This window comes from Rattus norvegicus, chromosome 5 (assembly GCF_036323735.1).
Source record: "Rattus norvegicus strain BN/NHsdMcwi chromosome 5, GRCr8, whole genome shotgun sequence".
Lineage (NCBI taxonomy): Eukaryota > Metazoa > Chordata > Mammalia > Rodentia > Muridae > Rattus > Rattus norvegicus.
The window spans coordinates 123,104,008-123,121,343 of NC_086023.1; the positions used below are offsets into that span (position 1 = coordinate 123,104,008).

Consider the following 17,336-nt stretch of genomic DNA (forward strand, 5'->3'; position numbering starts at 1 on the left):
GTGTCTAGATAACTTTGAAAGGCACAAGGCAACAACGAGGGGGAGCCACCTAACTCTGCAACATATATTTAGAAACGGGACAGATTGGTAAACTATTTTGAAAAAGAATGCCAGGCCAGGTGGTCCAAGCCTTTAATCCCAGCACTTTCAAACCAGTTCCACGTCAGCCTGGGCTATACAGGGGAAAAGAACCTAGATCTAAATATACACAAATAGACACTCATACATAAAACAAACAAACAAACAAACCAGCAGAAACTAGCCAGGAACCTCGTGAAGATTGAAGAAAGAGTGGCTTCCCATTAGCTAACCGAAGCATTTCAAAACTCAGTTAAGTGGTCATTTAGATCAAGGCTGGTGATGGACTAGTTAACAACTAAAGCATCAACTGACTGTTGTCAGCTATTGGAAAGTGCTTTTTTTTTTTTTTTTTTTTGGTGAAGCATGGCCAAATGGCTGAGTACTACACTCACGGGCAAATGCAAGGTTCTCTCCCTAGAAATTTCAGAAAGTTCAGATGGCGAACGATTCGCCGAGCAGAGAATTTAAGAAAAGGTGTGGCTGGTCTGGGAAGACCGCAAAGTGACTGAAATGTTCGAGAATGGGAAATATTTCAGTGGACATTTAAGGAGCCACTTGCAAGTTCAATGCCACACAAGTCCACATATCTTTGGTCTTTTCTCCTGGCTTAGCAGCAAGTAGTAAGCAGTTAAGAGTCTTAAGTCAAGCTGGCAGAAGGAGATGAAAAAAAAAATCCTCTGCAGGCGTACATATTAAAATTAGCTTTGGTTGCTCAGAGACCAAGGAGTCAAAACACACCGAGAAAGCTTGGGAGCTGAAAGACTCAAGTGAAAGAATACAAGCAAAAGCGCTTCGAAGAAACAAGGAGGCAGGGTGGCTTTCGACAAACCCCGGGGGTTTTACACAGACCGAACTAAGCCAAAGGATCCGAAGATGTCTGGGGGCTCCGCGGGATCGAATGCGTTGGGAACCCCTTTCCAAACCGAAGGGCTGTCTCCGGAATCTAGAGGAATGGGCCACGGATCGAGTGCGGAACTTACGCGGTGAAGTTGGTCTGCTTACGGGTGCTTGTCGGAGAGCTGGGCATGGTGGCGACTCTTAGATTAGGGCTTGGGAGCCCCTTCCCCAGCGGTTCTGCGGTGCCCGGACTCCAACTGCCCCCTCAGCAGCTCAGGAATGTTTGCCGGGCGTCATGGCGACCGCAGAGCCTGGCTCAAGAAGCGGCCGCGCGGTTGGCTGGCCGCTCGAGGTTGAGGAGGAGGGCGGAGGCGGAGGGGAGGGTAGAGGGTTGGTGGAGCTGGAGGAAGCTCGGGCGACGATTCGGAGGAGGCGGGCGGCCCAGGCCCCTCCCAGGCTGCGAGTCTCCCGGCTGCAGGCGGATGGATGGGGCGTCTCCAGGCGGCGGCGGCAGCAGCGGAGGCGGCGGTAGCGGCGGCGGCTGTAAGTGCAGCCTCCACAAACCATCTTACCCATCCTTCGATCGGGAACCAGGGCCCCAGAAGCCCTCGCAGTCTCCTTTCCCCACTTCCCCTCCCCCACGGCAGAGCGCCGCCCGGAAGACTCTTAACTTCCGGGGCGGGGCTGCCCGAGTGTCCGGGGAGGGCTGGCGGTTCGGAGGCGCTGCCATCTGGCGCGCACGCGCAGCTTTCGCCCCGCCCCTGCTCGGTCTTTCGGCCTTCGCGGTGGCGGCGGCGGCGCGAGTCTTCGCTGCTTCCGCGGCGCGCCGGGACTACGCTGCGGAGTGAGTTTGTGGGGCGGGCAGGCCAGCTCCCGCCCTTTTCGGTCGGCCCTCGCTCCACGGCAGGGGTGTGGCTTCCTGGCCACTCCCCCGTGGCTCCACCTCTGTGCCCCTGATTTCCCTAGCTGTCCAGCCAGTTGAGGTTGGCTCTCTTGGCACAGCATCCCCTGAGGTGATAGGCTCAACCTGGGTCAACCTGCCATTGTCGGAGGAAGGTAGAGGGGCGAGAGAATCAGAGACGGCATTGCAGGGAATCAGGCGCTCTCAGTGCCTATCCCCCCGCGAGTGGCCTTATTCTTTTAGCTTGTAATGTAGATGCTTGCTGGCCTGGTGCCCATCTCTGGTCCTTGCATGTTGTGTGACCTTGGGCAAGTCACTCCCCCCACTCCATGGGAGGGCTTCAGTTTTTTCTATCAAACCAATTTTTGTAATTTTGCAAAGACCTTAGGCAAATTTAAGACCAGCTAGATTTCTAAGGCCGAGATGACCCGGAATTGACTAGACTTTTCTCAAATCATGGGTGAAATACAGAAACGTAATTATTGGGGTCTTTGTAATCTTTAGCATTGCTTATAAATTGCAGGACTCAATTTTTGTTTCTTTTTTGCTGAAATTGCCACTGGGCGGTTGAACTGGTTCTCAGACCTATCTTTTGAAAATGTGAGAATGAGTGAGCCTGAGGTAACTGTTTCTGTCTCGTAGCTACTGAGGCTTTCTTTCCTTTAATCCAGATGGTGTGGTGGCTCGATTCTCCCAGTGCCTGGCTGAGTTTCGGACGTGGTTAAGAACCAACTGGTTGAGGTTCAATGCAGACAAGACGGATGTGATGCTGGTAGGCAAGGGCACAATTGGAGATGAAGGGAGGGCAAGAGCAAACTCCCTCATGTAATAAAAACATGATTGTTGTCTGTCCTAGTGTGGTACGAGTGCTAATGGCCAGCCCTTTCAAGACTTAGGGTAAAAGTAACATCAGCAACGCTTAAGATTTATAACAAGTTTGCAGATACTGATAAAATGAGGCCACTGAATGAAGTTGTATGAAAAAATGATGAAAGAAACCCAAACTGTGCTTCGAAGACCCAAGTTTCTCTGTGTTTTAGGATGGCATTAATAAAAGAACTAACAAAAAGATCATTTCTATTGCATAGTTATGGAGCCTCCAAATTTAATGTGCTGCTGTGCTTTGCAGCCTGTAGTCTGCCCAGTAAAGTCAAGATACATTCAGATGTCATTGAAGAAGAATACGATTCTGTGTATTTTGTCTTCACAAATACAGCATAGGCTCTATTTCTACAGAACAGTTTTAGGACGTAGTTCAGAAAATAGTTTCCAAAGAGGACTCGTGGACTTGGAAATGTACATATATTTCTCGATGTACTTTAAGAGATACACTTTGAGTTGCATAAACAGATATGCCTATATAGTACAGATATATTAACTAGTTTTTTGAATCAGGTGTTGTTGGTGCTGAATAAAAGGCTGTACATCTTAGGCAAATGTCAGTTGTCAAGGTAGCTTTTGTTGATCCAAGTACTAATTGAAGTCTAATGATCCTCAGTATATTTGTTAGCAACTAGATATCTCTGGAGAGTGTGTTTGTTTATGAAGTGTATGCATATGTGGGTATCATGCATGCCCACGAATACATACACAGTCATACATATGTCCCTTATAGCTTCTATAAGTTGTTTAATAGCTTTTAGAGTATTGGAGCTTGAACCCAGGGCCTCATATGCTAGGCAAGTATTTTACCACTGAGTTATACACCAAGCCCTCATTTTATGTTTGCATTGAGAATTCAGTAATTGCCATAAAAAATACATTACTGGAGAGAATAGTTGTGAATAGATTAATGTAAAAATTAATACTAATTTTCCTCAAAACAAGGAGACTTCTTAGGTTTATTTAGGCCTATTCTTTCTTTTTTACTTTGTCTTTAGAAACCAAAACCTTGCATAAAAGTTGGAATTTGCTACATTTTTTTTTTTAGTTTAACTTAAACATTTTAATATAGAACTCCAATAGAAGGAATGTGGATTGGATGTTACACTAATAAGTTCTAATGATTTCGATCAGGTTATTCGTGAAGTTTTCCTATGCATTTTACTCTGCCATGTCCTGCTTTCAGACACATGCCTTTTTGTTTGTTTTGTTTTGTTTTCTTTTTTGTTAGCCTAAGTATAAATTTTGAGTGTTTATGAGTACAAAGAGAGTGCCTCATGGATTTATGCGGAGTGCTGAAGACCTAGGAATGGTGGGTGAAAGCTAACCTTTAGCCTTTAAGGCAGGGAGGAATGAGTCAAGCATTTGGACTGTTTTTGAAAAGAGTAGATAGCCTGTTCAAGAGTAATAGTGAGTCTCTGGAAGTCTGTAAACACAGGCAGAAAAGCTTGTCAACAGAATTTACTGACAGATCTTAGCAGACTGAGGATGGCAGGCCCTACTTAACAAAGATAGGGCAGTGAATTGTTACCCATACCAAAAGGGCGAGGAAAGGTTTCCAGAAGAACATAGCTTTTCTAAAAGTGGCTTCTTAGACTCTGAACAATGGGATTGTGGAGAGAATGAAATGCAAGTATACTGAGCTCAATAATAATGTATAATGTATGACCTACAGGATTAGAGCTATTTCTCCTCATCTCTAGAATGTCTAGGAAACACCGCAGTACACTTTATTTTTCTAAGAGGGAATACGTAGAGAGAATTTTCCCCTACAAAGGATAATGCTATATAAAGGTAATAATATTGATAGGAAATAATCAACTTAAAGGCATTTAACAGTAAGTACCCATTCAGAATGTTACAGCCTTGATTTTTTGACTTTGAGGGCTCAGTCAGTAAGTAGCTTAAGGAATCTTGAGTCTACTCCTTATCACAGTTGAAAGTTTTGTCGATGTTTTAACTGAAGAATCAAAGACCCAATGGACTAAAGCAAGTTGTACTTCAGTGTTAAAATATAACAATACTCCAGTTTTCCCTTTAGTGGCCAGCGAAAATCCATATATATTAACTTTTCATATTTTAGTGCAAAGTCCTCTTTCATCCCCAGGGTATGGCTACTTCTGAGCCCTTTATTATTTTCACCCGTGCCCACTCCATGCCCCCACTCAGTCACAGATTTTTTTTGTCTTCATTTTTTTTTTCATCCAGTGAGAACTATTTGGTTAAGAACTGACATTTTAAAAGTCCAAGGTAGTGCCTCAATTTAATAAAACTGTATCTGTGCTAAAATATTTATTTCCCTCCAGGAATTTGTGGGGGGAGAAAGCTTATATAATAATCTTTAAAATAAAGTGAAAATACTATACAGTGCAGTTAATGGTAAGAATTGTTTGTAGATTTGGGAACCTTAAAGTTTTCCTTTCTCTTCTTTCCCTTGCTTTTCTTTCAGTAGAAAATGTGCATCAGATGTTTATGTTTAATTGGTTTACAGACTGTCTCTGGATTCTTTTCCTGTCAAATTACAAGGTAATGTCCTTTCACTTAGCAGCTACTTCATATACCTGTACATGCAGTTTATTCATGCACAAATTGTTATTGGGCTTAAGACTGTCAGGTTCATGTCCAGTGTTTAGAAATGGGAAAAGGCTTGATGGAATCTAGAATTTTAAGGAAATAGAAATAATTTTAGAAATCAGCATTCTCCCATATTGCATTATAAGTATGATGTTTAAGAAAGTTGTGTGTACACATTTGTGCAATGTATTTTTAACCATGGTATATTCCTTAGACGTAATGAGTATCACTTAACTGATTGATTTTTGGTAGTCATTTTTTGAAACTGCATTAAGAAGCCTTAATTATGTCGGAAAAAAACGCTGGCCCTAAAAAAAAAAAAAAAAAAAACTTTAAACTTACGGCCCATTTTAATATCTGCCTTAATTATCTACTTTAGGAAATTGGATAAATCATCGGCCCTAGCCATTATCAGTGTGGACCTCAAGGCCATTTAGCAGTACAGTAAAACAAACTTTCTACTTGCAAGTATTCTGTCTCCATGCAGTCATGTAGGCTTAGCCATCGAAGAGCATTACTTTACATTTGAAACTTTTGTGTAGTTGTGCAAAATTCATCCGTTTGCAGAGCTGTGTTGCTACTGGCATCACAAAAAGTGAGGAAAACGGAATGTTCTCTGCTCTTCATCTTTGCGCTATTGCCGATTTGTGGGAATTGTTTTCTTGCTGGGAATCACTAAGGGAAGTATTTGTCAGAGCACGCTTCGTGCTTCGTGTTGCTGTCGCGTCCGAGCAACCTCTCTTTTCTGGTAAAAGCACTTCAGAAGTGACCGACAGGTAGAATAGGAGGTATTCTTCTCCTGCGTCGTGAGTACCCGTCGTGAGTACCCGGAGGGGACCTTTCCGGACCTCGCGCGCGGACTGCCCCGGGCCCGCCCCTCGCGCGCTCCCCGGGGACCGCGGCCGCGGGACCGCGCGCTCCCTGCTCTGCGCGCGCCCGCCGGACTCTTCCCCTCCCGTCCCGCCGAGCGGGGCGCCGCGAGGGGGCGGAGCGGGGTGTGGTGGCGCGCTCGGGCGGCTCCTGCGCGTTCCCGCCGAAGCGGCGGCGGAGACAGCAGCGGGAGCCCCGCGGCCCAGGCGCACATCCGGGTTCTGGCCACGACCCGCCGCGGCGATGTGACCCGGTGGCGCGGCCAACATGGCGGAGGTAAGAACGAGCGCCCCTCCCCGGCGGGGCCTTGGTGGAGGGCTGCGGGCAGGAGATGAGGGCCTGCCGGGGCCGGGCCTGCGGCGCCGCTGCCCACCTGTTGTCCGGCCGGGCCGCTGGGCTGGGCTCCTTGAAACTTAGTTGGGCGCAGAGGCTCTGTCGGACTTGAGCCCAGTTGGGAGGCGGCTGCTGAGTGAGGAGCAGGCGAGGGCGCCGGTCCGGAAGCCGCCCTTGGCGCAACTTCGCCGGCCGGCCCGCGCGGCCCGCGGACTCCTCTCCCTGCTCCCGCGAACTTTCTTCCCTCGCGAGCCCAGACGTCGCTGCTCCCGCCAGCCCGCGTCACCCCAGCCCGCGACTGCTGACCTGCAGTCTAGGTGGGGGGGGGGCGGGGGGGGAGAGCAGGCTGACACACCTTTGATTAATTTAGTAATTTTCCCTATAGTGGATAGATGAGCAGGAGAAATTAGCCCAGTAAGCCCTATCCAGCTTCAAGCTTGGGACTCGGTCCCCTGTCAGAACCTCCAAGTTTCTTTTGCACGCTATAGCTCCTGAAAAAACTAAAAACTTCCAAGTCAAAGGTGCCTGTTATTTATTTACCTTTTATTTTACTTTTCTTACAGAAAACTTTTCTTGTTTCTCTTGTCCCTCTGCTGTAGAATAGAACCCAAGGTTCTTGTGCAAGGCAGATAAGCAAGCAAGCGCTCTACCTCCGAGCCACATCCCTCCCAGTCTTAGCTTCATTTCCTAGTAAACAAGTTCCCTTGGTTAGTGTTCTCAGATTGGTAGGCGAGCTGCTTTAGGTGTAATTAGATCTTAGAATGTGCTGTAGGAAATTTTAATATTGTGTCTGGTTTTAAGTCATCAGTTCTGTGGTTTGTTCAATTTTTAATCAGTGAATTTTGTTACTATTTATTCCCCCCGAGTTTCATATTGTTATATTTGGACTTTTTTTTTTTTTGATCTCTCTTGAGGCAAGTCGTGTAAATACTTAATTAATAAAGCAGTAAGATTGCTAAACATCTTCATGGTTTTCTGTCAAGAGCGCCCAAAAATAGATTGAGGAAGTATTTGATTTTATTTACCACTTAGCTCTCAGTTTTCTACTCCTTCATTTGCTAAATGAAGTAGATATTGGCTACTCTTGTTTATGCATAATATCCTTAAGCCTTGGAGTACAGAAACATAAGATGATGCCTTTTCTGTACCAGTCAAGCTTCCTGGAGTAGTTTTTAGGGTGTTAACTTGTGCTTCTGTTATAGAATGACCTTTATATTTATGTCTTTTTTTTTTTTTTTTTTTTTTTTTTTTTTTTTTTTTTTTTTTTTTTGCTACGAAGGGAAGAAGAGATTTTTGGTAGCAGGACTTGCTTGCTGCCAATATTGAGAAGACTTAATGTTGCTTAGAGCTAAATGCATTAGGTGTGTTTTCAGTTAAAGAATGGCAAGACATGAGCAGTGAATGCATTACTTTTACTTCACTTAAATGTGCCTGGGTGTGATCCATCAGCCCTCCCTGGGCTTTGGTGTTTGTGAGATCTGACTCCTGTACTCCAAGAGGAAGTAGAGTGTATAGCTAGATTTTTCAGGCATTTTATCAGCTAACCTTCCCTGACTCGAGTTTGCTGGAAATCCACTGCATAGATGCAGTAGTTGTTACGCTGCTGTGCTGTGGCCTCAAAAGAAATGTCACCAAAAAACTGAGTGCAGCGTGCACTTTTTTGTTTTATTAATGAAAGGGGACTGCAATACTGTGATGATTGAAGGAGTGTGCCGACACTGGCCACTTCTTGTTTTCTAGTACAAGTTGCTCTTCCATAGGGATTCCATTCTTTTGGAGAGAGAATAATTAAGATTTGCAGGAACACCTGATGGGTCAATTTTAGAACTTGACTTTTGGTTTCATTGCATTGTTTAATGACCTGTTGTATATTTTATATTCTTAAATTGTTCATAGGTTGCTCTTTGCTTTGGCTGTGTAGGATAGAACCCAAGGGTCTCATAATCTTAAAAGAGTGAAGGAACTTCATGTGTCAACGAAAATATACCAAAATAAAATAGATGAAAAGTAAATTTATAATTTTCCTTGTCTCAGTTTTTTAATAATTGAGGGGTTTTTGGTTTTTCTTGTTTGTTTTTTTTAGATAAGTAATTTTGAAAAAAAATGGTGGAGAGATGATTGGTTAAAAACGTCTTAGCTCTGTATAACCTGTTCATGGAGTTATTCTTTATGATGTATGCAGTACATGTTTTGCATTCTGAACTGTTGTGCTTTTGATTAGGATAAGCTGGGGCTGTGTCCATTTATTTGGTAAATGTAGGGAGACTTGAGGCTTACTAAAGAAGAACGGCTTCAGACCAAAGCTTAGGTATTCTGTTCACAATATGTTGTTCTACTCCACTTCAGAGAATGATCTTGATCCTATTTTTTCTAAAAAAGAAAAAAAAAAATACTTGATCTGTGAACTAAAACTGGCATTAATTATGATTGGAATAGATAGCAGTTCTTTTTTATACGGATCTGGTCATCTTTGTGAACTTACAGGAAGTATATATTTAGTGGTTCTTCAATTGTCTAACATTAAATGAATTTGTTGTGCACAGAAGAATTAGTACATGTTCCCCTTCTGTAGTTCTTTTTGGTAATATTTCTCAGTGCTTATTATCTCTTAAGATTACTTAATCTAAAGTTATTGAAGGAGGCTCTCCTAGTTATACTAAAAGGGAGGAAATTACAGAGTAGTTACAGTTTTACAAAGTCAGTGAGAAGGAAAAAAAATATAAGGGGAAGAAATGGTTGATCCTTAGGGTTTTTTAAAGAGTGTGGTGCAGGGACCTTTGGGAACAAGAATTTTGTCATTTAAATTTCATAGTATGTAAACATACATGGATTATAAAAGAAAAAAAAAGCCACAGTACATTTTAAGATCATTTTTTCACCTGAACCTCACGTCTCTAACAAAATATTTAAATGGACTTTCTTAATGTATTAATTTAAATATTTTCAACAACAATAAAACAAGACCTATATTCCTTGCTTAGCATTATTTGAGTTTACTTGGATTTTGGTTTGTATGTTTTTAAGGAATTGAATTGTGTTCTGTTTCTCTTCAGGGTTTCCCCTCTTTCATAGCAGTGAATTAAAATCGTAAGCAATTGTCTATATTGGTGATTTTCCATTTTCTTTGCTTATTATTTGTTCCTCAAAGCTGTCCACAATAGGAACTCCAGTGATGCCTGATAGTTTTGAAATATTTAATTTGGTGGGACTAAGAACCAACATAACAAACTTAATAACCTAGGTGAAAGAAATAAAAGAAGTAAGTTAATTTAAAGTAATATTGGTGAAACTAATCAATTTCCCATATAATTTAGATGTAAACACTGCCAATGAAGCATAAGTATGTCTTTATGGAAATAAGCAGCTATATAAAAATTTCTTGCTTGATGTTTCAGATTAAGCATGGTATGATGTCAAAAGATTAACAGGTGGCTGGTGGCTTCAGAATTCATTGTGACTTAACCGTTGCTTGGGCTTTTCTGTATAACTTTTTTAGTGAGTGAGTGTGTGTGTGGTGGGGTAGGGAGAGAGAGAGGGACAGAGAGACCGTGCAATAGCTTCATGCCAGCTGGCATTGCCTTTTTCCTGCAGTCATAAATGTAAAAGCGCAGGTCAGAAAACAATATTAAACCTAGCCCACCCTTTGGCCACATTTTGAGTAGTGCATAATGAAAGTGAACCTAGGTTTTAAAGGAACTTAAAGAAATGTAAAGCTTTTCACCATAGAGAAAATGAAACTGATCAGTGTTTATGCACTTGTCCTCTGTAACAGTCTGTAACAATGAGGTCCCAAACCCAGACTTCTGGGTTCCTGGTACTTATCTTCCATAATGCCATTCTTTGGAATGATTCTTCGGAAATCACCTTCAAGTGCCTCCAGCAGAATGGCATTCCTGAGAGGAAAGACAAGTTTAAGTGACATGGAGGAGAGCGGAGTGGAAAGTGTGTGACACTGGTGTGCATCTTGGTGCCCTCACTCCCTCTTTGCTTGGTTCCTCCATTCTTTATGTATCTGATTTATCAAAAACCGTCCTAAGAAAGAGATGGCAACACTTAAAGAAATGGTGATAAAATCGTTTTGAGGGGCAAAGTCACTAAGATTTTTTTTTTGCATTGAAAATATAATGAATCTTTGAACATGATTTTTGTAAAAATAATACTAATATTCTATCTAGTCTCTTCTAGGTTTGGTTTTTGACTCACAAATTAGAGTTTTCTGTTTTAGTGAATTGCACAAAAGAACTGAACATGGTTGAAGCCCTGAGGTTAAAACAGTGACCTTATCAGCATCACACGGGTGTGGAGTGGGGAGGCATACTGGAGCAGTTTAGTAGAGTTCCTGCTCTCTTTTCAGCCTGTTGTTATCTTTGATGTCCTCTGCCTAGTGTTAATGCTTTCTAGTTTACTTAAACATGTATGGACCAAAAAGACTAACTTTTTAAAATTATAATTGATAAATAGTTAAAAGTACCAGTTTTTAAAAAGATTTTAAAAGACATAGAATTCCACAAGACAGTCCTTATTTTCTTTTTAAAAAAGAATGAGTAATGCATGAAAACAATTAAAAATTAAGCAATATCTGCTTCCTGACTCATTCCCTGGATGTAGCTGTTACTACTGATTTTATTAAACTCCCAATATATATTTTAGTATTTTCTCCCTTCTTTTATCCCAAACACAATAATTTGTCTCGTCATTTTATTACAAACTCATGGTGTTCTGTTACTTGGAAGAGCTGTGTATCATTTCTAAACTATGTAAATAATGAATTTAAAAAATTTACCCAACTCTTTGCTTTGAACAAGCTAGGGTAATAAGTCATACACACACACACACACACACACACACACACACACACACACACACACACGCACGCACACACACGCATACATGCACACAAATACCTTGATATATGCCTATAGGCATAAAGGTAGGCTATGTTGAAGTTGGTAAAAGATACCCTGATTACAATCATTCGTAATTTTTTACAATAATAATGCTTGAGTTTATTTTAAGGACCTTTTAATCCTCTAGTTCTTTTTTATGTTCATAAAAATATTTTTTAAATATTGATCTAGCCTGTCTTGGTGAAGATGGTTAAATAAGGATACTAGTTCCTAAAGAAGCATAACTGTTGAGCAAGATAAATACCAATTTGTTTTTACATTTTAAACCTGCTTTGAGCTGGTAAAACAATTTAGAAATAGAAAGTAACAAGGAAAGAAAAGAGAACAGAGAGGTTTGTCTTTGTCTTAGAGGTGTGAGATATAGAGATGAGCTGTGGAGCATAGTCTTTTCAGTACATGACCCACGCTTACTATTGTATGAAATGAGTGGACAGAGGAGGTGCTGATGCCACATTTATGATTGAAGTAAGATAATTCCATTTGAGAATGGGTTGCACTATGAGTGTAAATTCTGCTGTTCTCTTCATTTATAAAAATGCTCTTATTCTTATTCTTGAAACCAATGTATTGTGATATTAAACTCAAGTTCATTTCAAAAGGTTCATTTTTGTCAATTGAGTAAAAGTATTGTTCACAATAAGAGCTTTTAAAATGCTTGTTTTCAGCAGGTAATGATTTAATTGGATGCAGTTAACTTACAATAAACTAATCTCACCCTTCTCTTAAACTGATAAAATTTTATTTGCAACATAAAGTAATAAAATGCATAGACACTTAGCATGTCCTGTCCCTTTCCAGTTTGTGAATACTACCTTCCAGCAAGCCCAGTATGTCTGACAGAATATTAGTTCTCTTTGAACATTAAGAGCTGTGTTCAGTGGAGTTCCCTGTACTCAACCATGGTGCCAGTTCTCTAAACATAAGTAGGCCCCTTAGGAATAGAAAGTATTTACAGCCTTTTCAAAACTTCAAGCTAGCAACTATTTGCTGATAATGTTCATCAGTATGGTATTATTACTGTTGGTGAGAGGTTTCTTACAAACTGAAATATGCAGCCTCCATATTCAGTGCCCCATTATTGATAATAGCTAATTCCATTAAACCTTTCCCTGTCCAGTAGTATTACTGTTAGGAAACCCCCCTCCAAGCCCCTCTCCCCCACCAAAGACAGGTCTCACTGTATATTTTTGGCTGGCCTGGAAGTCTGTAGACCAGACTGGTCTCAGACTCACCAAGCTCTGCTCCCCTCTGCCTCCTGAAGCTAGGATTAAAGGTATGCTACCACGCTTGATTTCAGAAAGATAGTTTTTTTTAATCAGAAAACTGTAAAACATTATTGGAATGTTTTTGTTTTTTTTAAATAATGTTCTGGTGGGTTTCTCTTTGAATCCTAATCCATAAGAACTTGTGGTGGTTGTTTGTTTCAGACCGTTACTTAAAAATGGAAATGAGTGACAAGACTTTTATTTGGTACTGATCAACTTGGCGCCGCATGAAGTCATTAAGCGCTGTAATGGTCCAAAGGTTAGGATTTATAGTTGGGATGAAGATTTTAAAATGTTTATTTGCTGGATAATTTGTATGGTGCATACACCCATTTTATGTCAGGATTGTGTAGCTCTGCCCTTTTATGGTTAGTATTCTTTTGCTAGCATCCTGCTCTCCAGCTTCCCATCAGAGAAACCAAATTAAGTTCTATTGACTGTTCTGGCTTGGTAACTTTTAAATAATGATGGTGTGGTATAGGAAGTGCATAATACTGCCTCAGAGTTAGGGGTTGTTGATGATGTTAGAAAAACCATGCTGAAGCGATGAATTATTCTCTTACAGAAGTTTAGAGGTAAAATTGGACCTTTGCAAAAGTGTACCTCAAAAGAAGCCAACATAGATCACTACTGGAATCTGGAATGCTGCACTTATGACAGTAACATGACGTAGGCAGCTTTCAAAAATGGAACTAAAATACCTCACACAGATCTGTCTAAATCCCTGGCTCTTGAAAACTGAACATTTTCTCCATTTGTTTATTGCTTTGCCTCTTGGCCCTGTTGTGTTTAGTAGAAGAAATAACTCTTAAAATGCTCATGGTTTCTGCCTTCTCACAACATCCATACGTAGCTCTGGGTGAACAGGCATCTAAGTTCTCCCAAGTTACTGGATTTGTCTAGAAGGAATTCATGTTTGAAGATAATTTGTTTATAATTGTAAGTTAGCTAAATTGAGATAAAATAACCACACTGTCTAACAGCAGTTGGTTAAAGTAGTTGCTACCAATTTTATCTTCATGTTTTTCTATTTATGGTTCTGTTACTGAGTGAGCAGCACAGTGATTGTGTGGTTAGTGCTGTACACCTGTAAGCTCTGCATTTGGAATGCTGATATCGATGCCAGCCTGGACTTCAGAAAGATTTTACCTCACTAGAGGCGGAGGGGAACCTAGTTGTTGGTAGAACACTTGCCTGGCATGTACATGTCTGAAGCTCTGGGTTCATTCCCTAGTACCATGGTGGTAAGGGAGCGGGATTTTCTCCCTCTTCCTTTCCAATTGTTTTTTAAGCTTTAGAGACCATTTGCTAGCAAACTCGTGTATAGTTATTTCAGTATAAATAGGAGAACAGCTATTTTAAAGATTTTAAGATCTAAAATCATACCTGTTAATTCACCTATATTTTGAGGACTATATTTGCTTTTAAAATGTAAATTAATTCTATATTACTATTTTTGCCTCTAAATCAAGTTTCAAATGTTTCAGGTTTTTCTTTCAGGTTTAAGCATAATGGAAGGGAAAGAATATGAAAAATTAGACATTAAAACTTACTGTAGTTTTTGGTGTCATTAGTCAGGTAGTTCTTACAGTGTTTATGAAGGTATGCTACACAAAAATGCTAATTTGTTTTCTTTTCCCTTCAGCCATCTGTTGAGTCTTCAAGTCCAGGTAAGTATTTTTTATGTGTTTTTATAATCCTGTTTGACTAACATTTGTCCTCTTAACGTAAAGTCTAGAGGAGCTAGACTGCTATCTGACTTGCTTTTCTTCTGAATGCTGCTTTTTTTCTGGGGAAAAAGAAATGGATGAAATGTTTGCCTGCCCATGAAGGTACAGGTGAGGCTGCTGAGTCCATCTTCCTGCTTGGGCTCTCGTTCCCCTCTTTGTCCTTCTCCTCCTCCCTCCCTTCCACTCTTCTCAATTGCCATATGTGTAAATTTCTTACAGTTTAAAATTGCTATTTAATTGAAAGTATATGAAATAATACTTTTGAAAATGAGTTAGATTAAAGACATTTTACTTGAGAAAAAACTGCTGACACGTTTACCAATGAGGGGCATAGTGAAAAAAGTAGGCCAGCCATTCAGCGCAGGAATGGTGTTGTAAACATAAGGATTTGATTTTAGATTTGAGGATGGTAGATTGTATAACTCTTACCTGTTTGTCTAGTAGGATTTTTATATTCTCTCTTCAATACTGAACACATTGTTGTACTCCTCTGAGGGAGCCCTCTGAGGAGTTTGTTTGAAAATATCTCACATATTAAATATTTAGCAAAAGTGTAACATCATGTTGCTGAATTTTGAATATTAAAGCAATCAACATTTGTATTGTAATTTTTAGAAAGTTTTTTATGCACTTCACATGAATAGTCCTTTTAATAAACCTGGGTGCTTTCTATAGACATAAATTGTTATGTTCCGGAGGTTGGATTCAATCTAAATACTTCGAGTGTTCACTTTACGTTTGCCTTTATCTTTATATCAGCTAAAAATTTCTTCCTTTGTCTGTATGCCCGAGTAAAGCGAACTGGTCTTTGTGACTTTTTTAACTTTGTGGTTTATAAATGAGTTCAGGATGGTAGGAGTTAGAAGTAATCTGAGGTCAGAAAAGTGTTATATCACTATGTTGGTTGTGGGATATGGAAATATTTCCACTGTTTTTTCTTTCAAAACCACAGAAATAAATTTTACTGGTTTCTAGTGTCTATTTATGTAATATTTAGATTCACTAGTCTTTAGATTTTTCTTTTCAAGGCATTCGTCAGTAAGTTTATAGATACCAGGACTTTAACAGGAGGGACATTTATTGCTGTGCACAGTTGCGAAGAGTTACTGAAGTTGATATCATTAAGGATAGAGGCCTTAAGGGAAAAGATGCTCAGCTGTCAAAGTTTGTCCTGCTTTTCATGGCATCTGTACCTGGAAGTCAGTGCTGGCAGTCATAGTTGCACAACTGTGCTAAATGACTTGTTTGTAGACTGTCAGTTTCATTCAAAGTGCAGACACAGTACAAAATCCTTATATGTAAGAATTATAGGAGGAGAGGGGTTTTTGTTTAAGTGATTAAATAGGTAAGCATGATACACTGTAGCCTAAAGTTACCTCTATGCCTTTGAAAAGATGATACCTTTTAGTAGTCCAAAAGTAGATGATAAAGCAGTGATTTAACTCCATAGCAAAGTACTTGTAGGAAGCAAAAGATATCCTTATTAGTGAGCTCTCTCTCTGGAAACTGTCCCAGTAAAGGTTCTAGCATCTGACAGACAATAAATAGGTGTTTAGTTGCTGCATACAAATAAGGTAGTAAGAACTCAAATCAAACAAACATCAAAGTAGTTAAATTTACAAGCTTATATGTGCTATGTATCTGGGAAAGAAGTTGGAATAAAAAGAGAAGCTCATTTACACTTCAGCATTCAGTATAGTAAGGGAGTGAGTTTACGGGCCTTCAGGTAGAACTGTCATAAATGATGGCAGACAAATGATAAAGACTTCAGGTAAGTAATGTGACATTCATGATTTGGTACTAAAGTTGTAATGATTTTTGGCAATATCCATATTCAATAAGAATCGTGTTGTGCTTAGGTTAATAATATCCAAAAGAGAGGGATAGAGATGTAATTTTGGTGTGTGGGTGGGTGTTTTGCCTATATAAATGCATGTACTGTGCACATGTCCTCACAGACTACATAAGAATCCTCTAGAATTTGAGTTAAGGTGGGCGTTAGAAACTGAATCCAGGTGCTCTGCAAAAGCACAAGTCACTAAGCCATCTCTCCAGCTCTAGTAATAGAGCTTTTTTGGTTTTTTTGGAAGAGTCTTCGGTCTGCAAGGGTGAATATAAGTGTAGCTTGCTCTGTGAGAATACGTCATTGTTGTTTGCTAAATGTCAGAAGAAAGGTTTCAGGAAAGTGAAAAAAAAAGATGATAAGACCAAAACTCCAAGTTAATGGTCCTTAAATTATGCTCTCATGCTAACTCTCTTATGTAGTAGTTCAACTGCTAGAATACCAATGAAATTAAGACAGTCTCTTGTGGGTTGGAGAGATGGCTCAGCGGTTAAGAGCACTGACTGCTCTTCCAGAGGTCCTGAGTTCAAATCCTAGCAACCACATGGTGGCTCACAACCATCTGTAATGAGATCTGATGCCCTCTTCTGGTGTGTCTGAAGACAGCTACACTGTACTTACATATAATAAATAAATCTTTTTTTTTTAAAGAGTCTCTTGTAAGAAATTAAGACAGGATGCTTTTCTATAAGTCCTTCTGAAACTTGCATAATGACTAATAGCTCATCATTAAAATCTAGTATAAAATAAAATTGAATAGCATTCAAACACTTCTCAAAAAGCATTTTGTCTGCCATGTGCTTTTCCTCCTGTAAGGGTATACAGGTCACACATGTTATTAAACCTAGGTTCTCCTTAAGTGTTTTTAGACACAAAATGTGTAGAGGACTTAGGGGAAGTTTGGAGCTCAGTAGTTAAGGTTGTAGCTAGGGCTTGGCTCCATCTTTGCTGCCCATGCTGGTCCTGTGTTTAGGAGTGCTGCTTACATTCCTTAAGCCGTGCATCCTCCCCTCCCCCTTTCAAGTGGGGGAAAGTACCTACCTTGTACACTACTTCAGGACTGAGAATGTTTGTCAAATGATTTTGCATATTATTTGGCACATAGTAAAAGAA

At 40.3% G+C, this 17,336-nt stretch overlaps 2 protein-coding genes across 25 annotated transcripts in view; one reads left to right on the forward strand and one right to left on the reverse strand.

Moving 5' to 3' along the window:
• Dnai4 (dynein axonemal intermediate chain 4) overlaps positions 1-1,276 on the reverse strand; it is an 88,804-nt gene extending 87,528 nt beyond the window's left edge. For 4 of the 5 annotated variants that reach the window (XM_063287692.1, XM_063287690.1, XM_063287691.1 and 1 more), the window contains exon 1: positions 1,062-1,201. In XM_063287692.1, coding sequence (XP_063143762.1) covers positions 1,062-1,108 — 47 coding nt within the window. In that variant the 5' untranslated portion in view covers positions 1,109-1,201. Of the gene's footprint in view, positions 1-1,061 lie in introns of all 5 variants that reach the window. The other variant, NM_001024786.2, reaches the window with a different exon arrangement.
• Mier1 (MIER1 transcriptional regulator) overlaps positions 1,107-17,336 on the forward strand; it is a 51,540-nt gene continuing 35,310 nt past the window's right edge. For 2 of the 20 annotated variants that reach the window (XM_017593381.3, XM_063287693.1), the window contains exons 1-5: positions 1,611-1,762; positions 2,491-2,591; positions 5,154-5,227; positions 14,296-14,320; positions 14,452-14,488. In XM_017593381.3, the coding sequence (XP_017448870.1) occupies positions 2,586-2,591; positions 5,154-5,227; positions 14,296-14,320; positions 14,452-14,488 (142 nt within the window). In that variant the 5' untranslated portion in view covers positions 1,611-1,762; positions 2,491-2,585. 20 annotated transcript variants of the gene reach the window in all.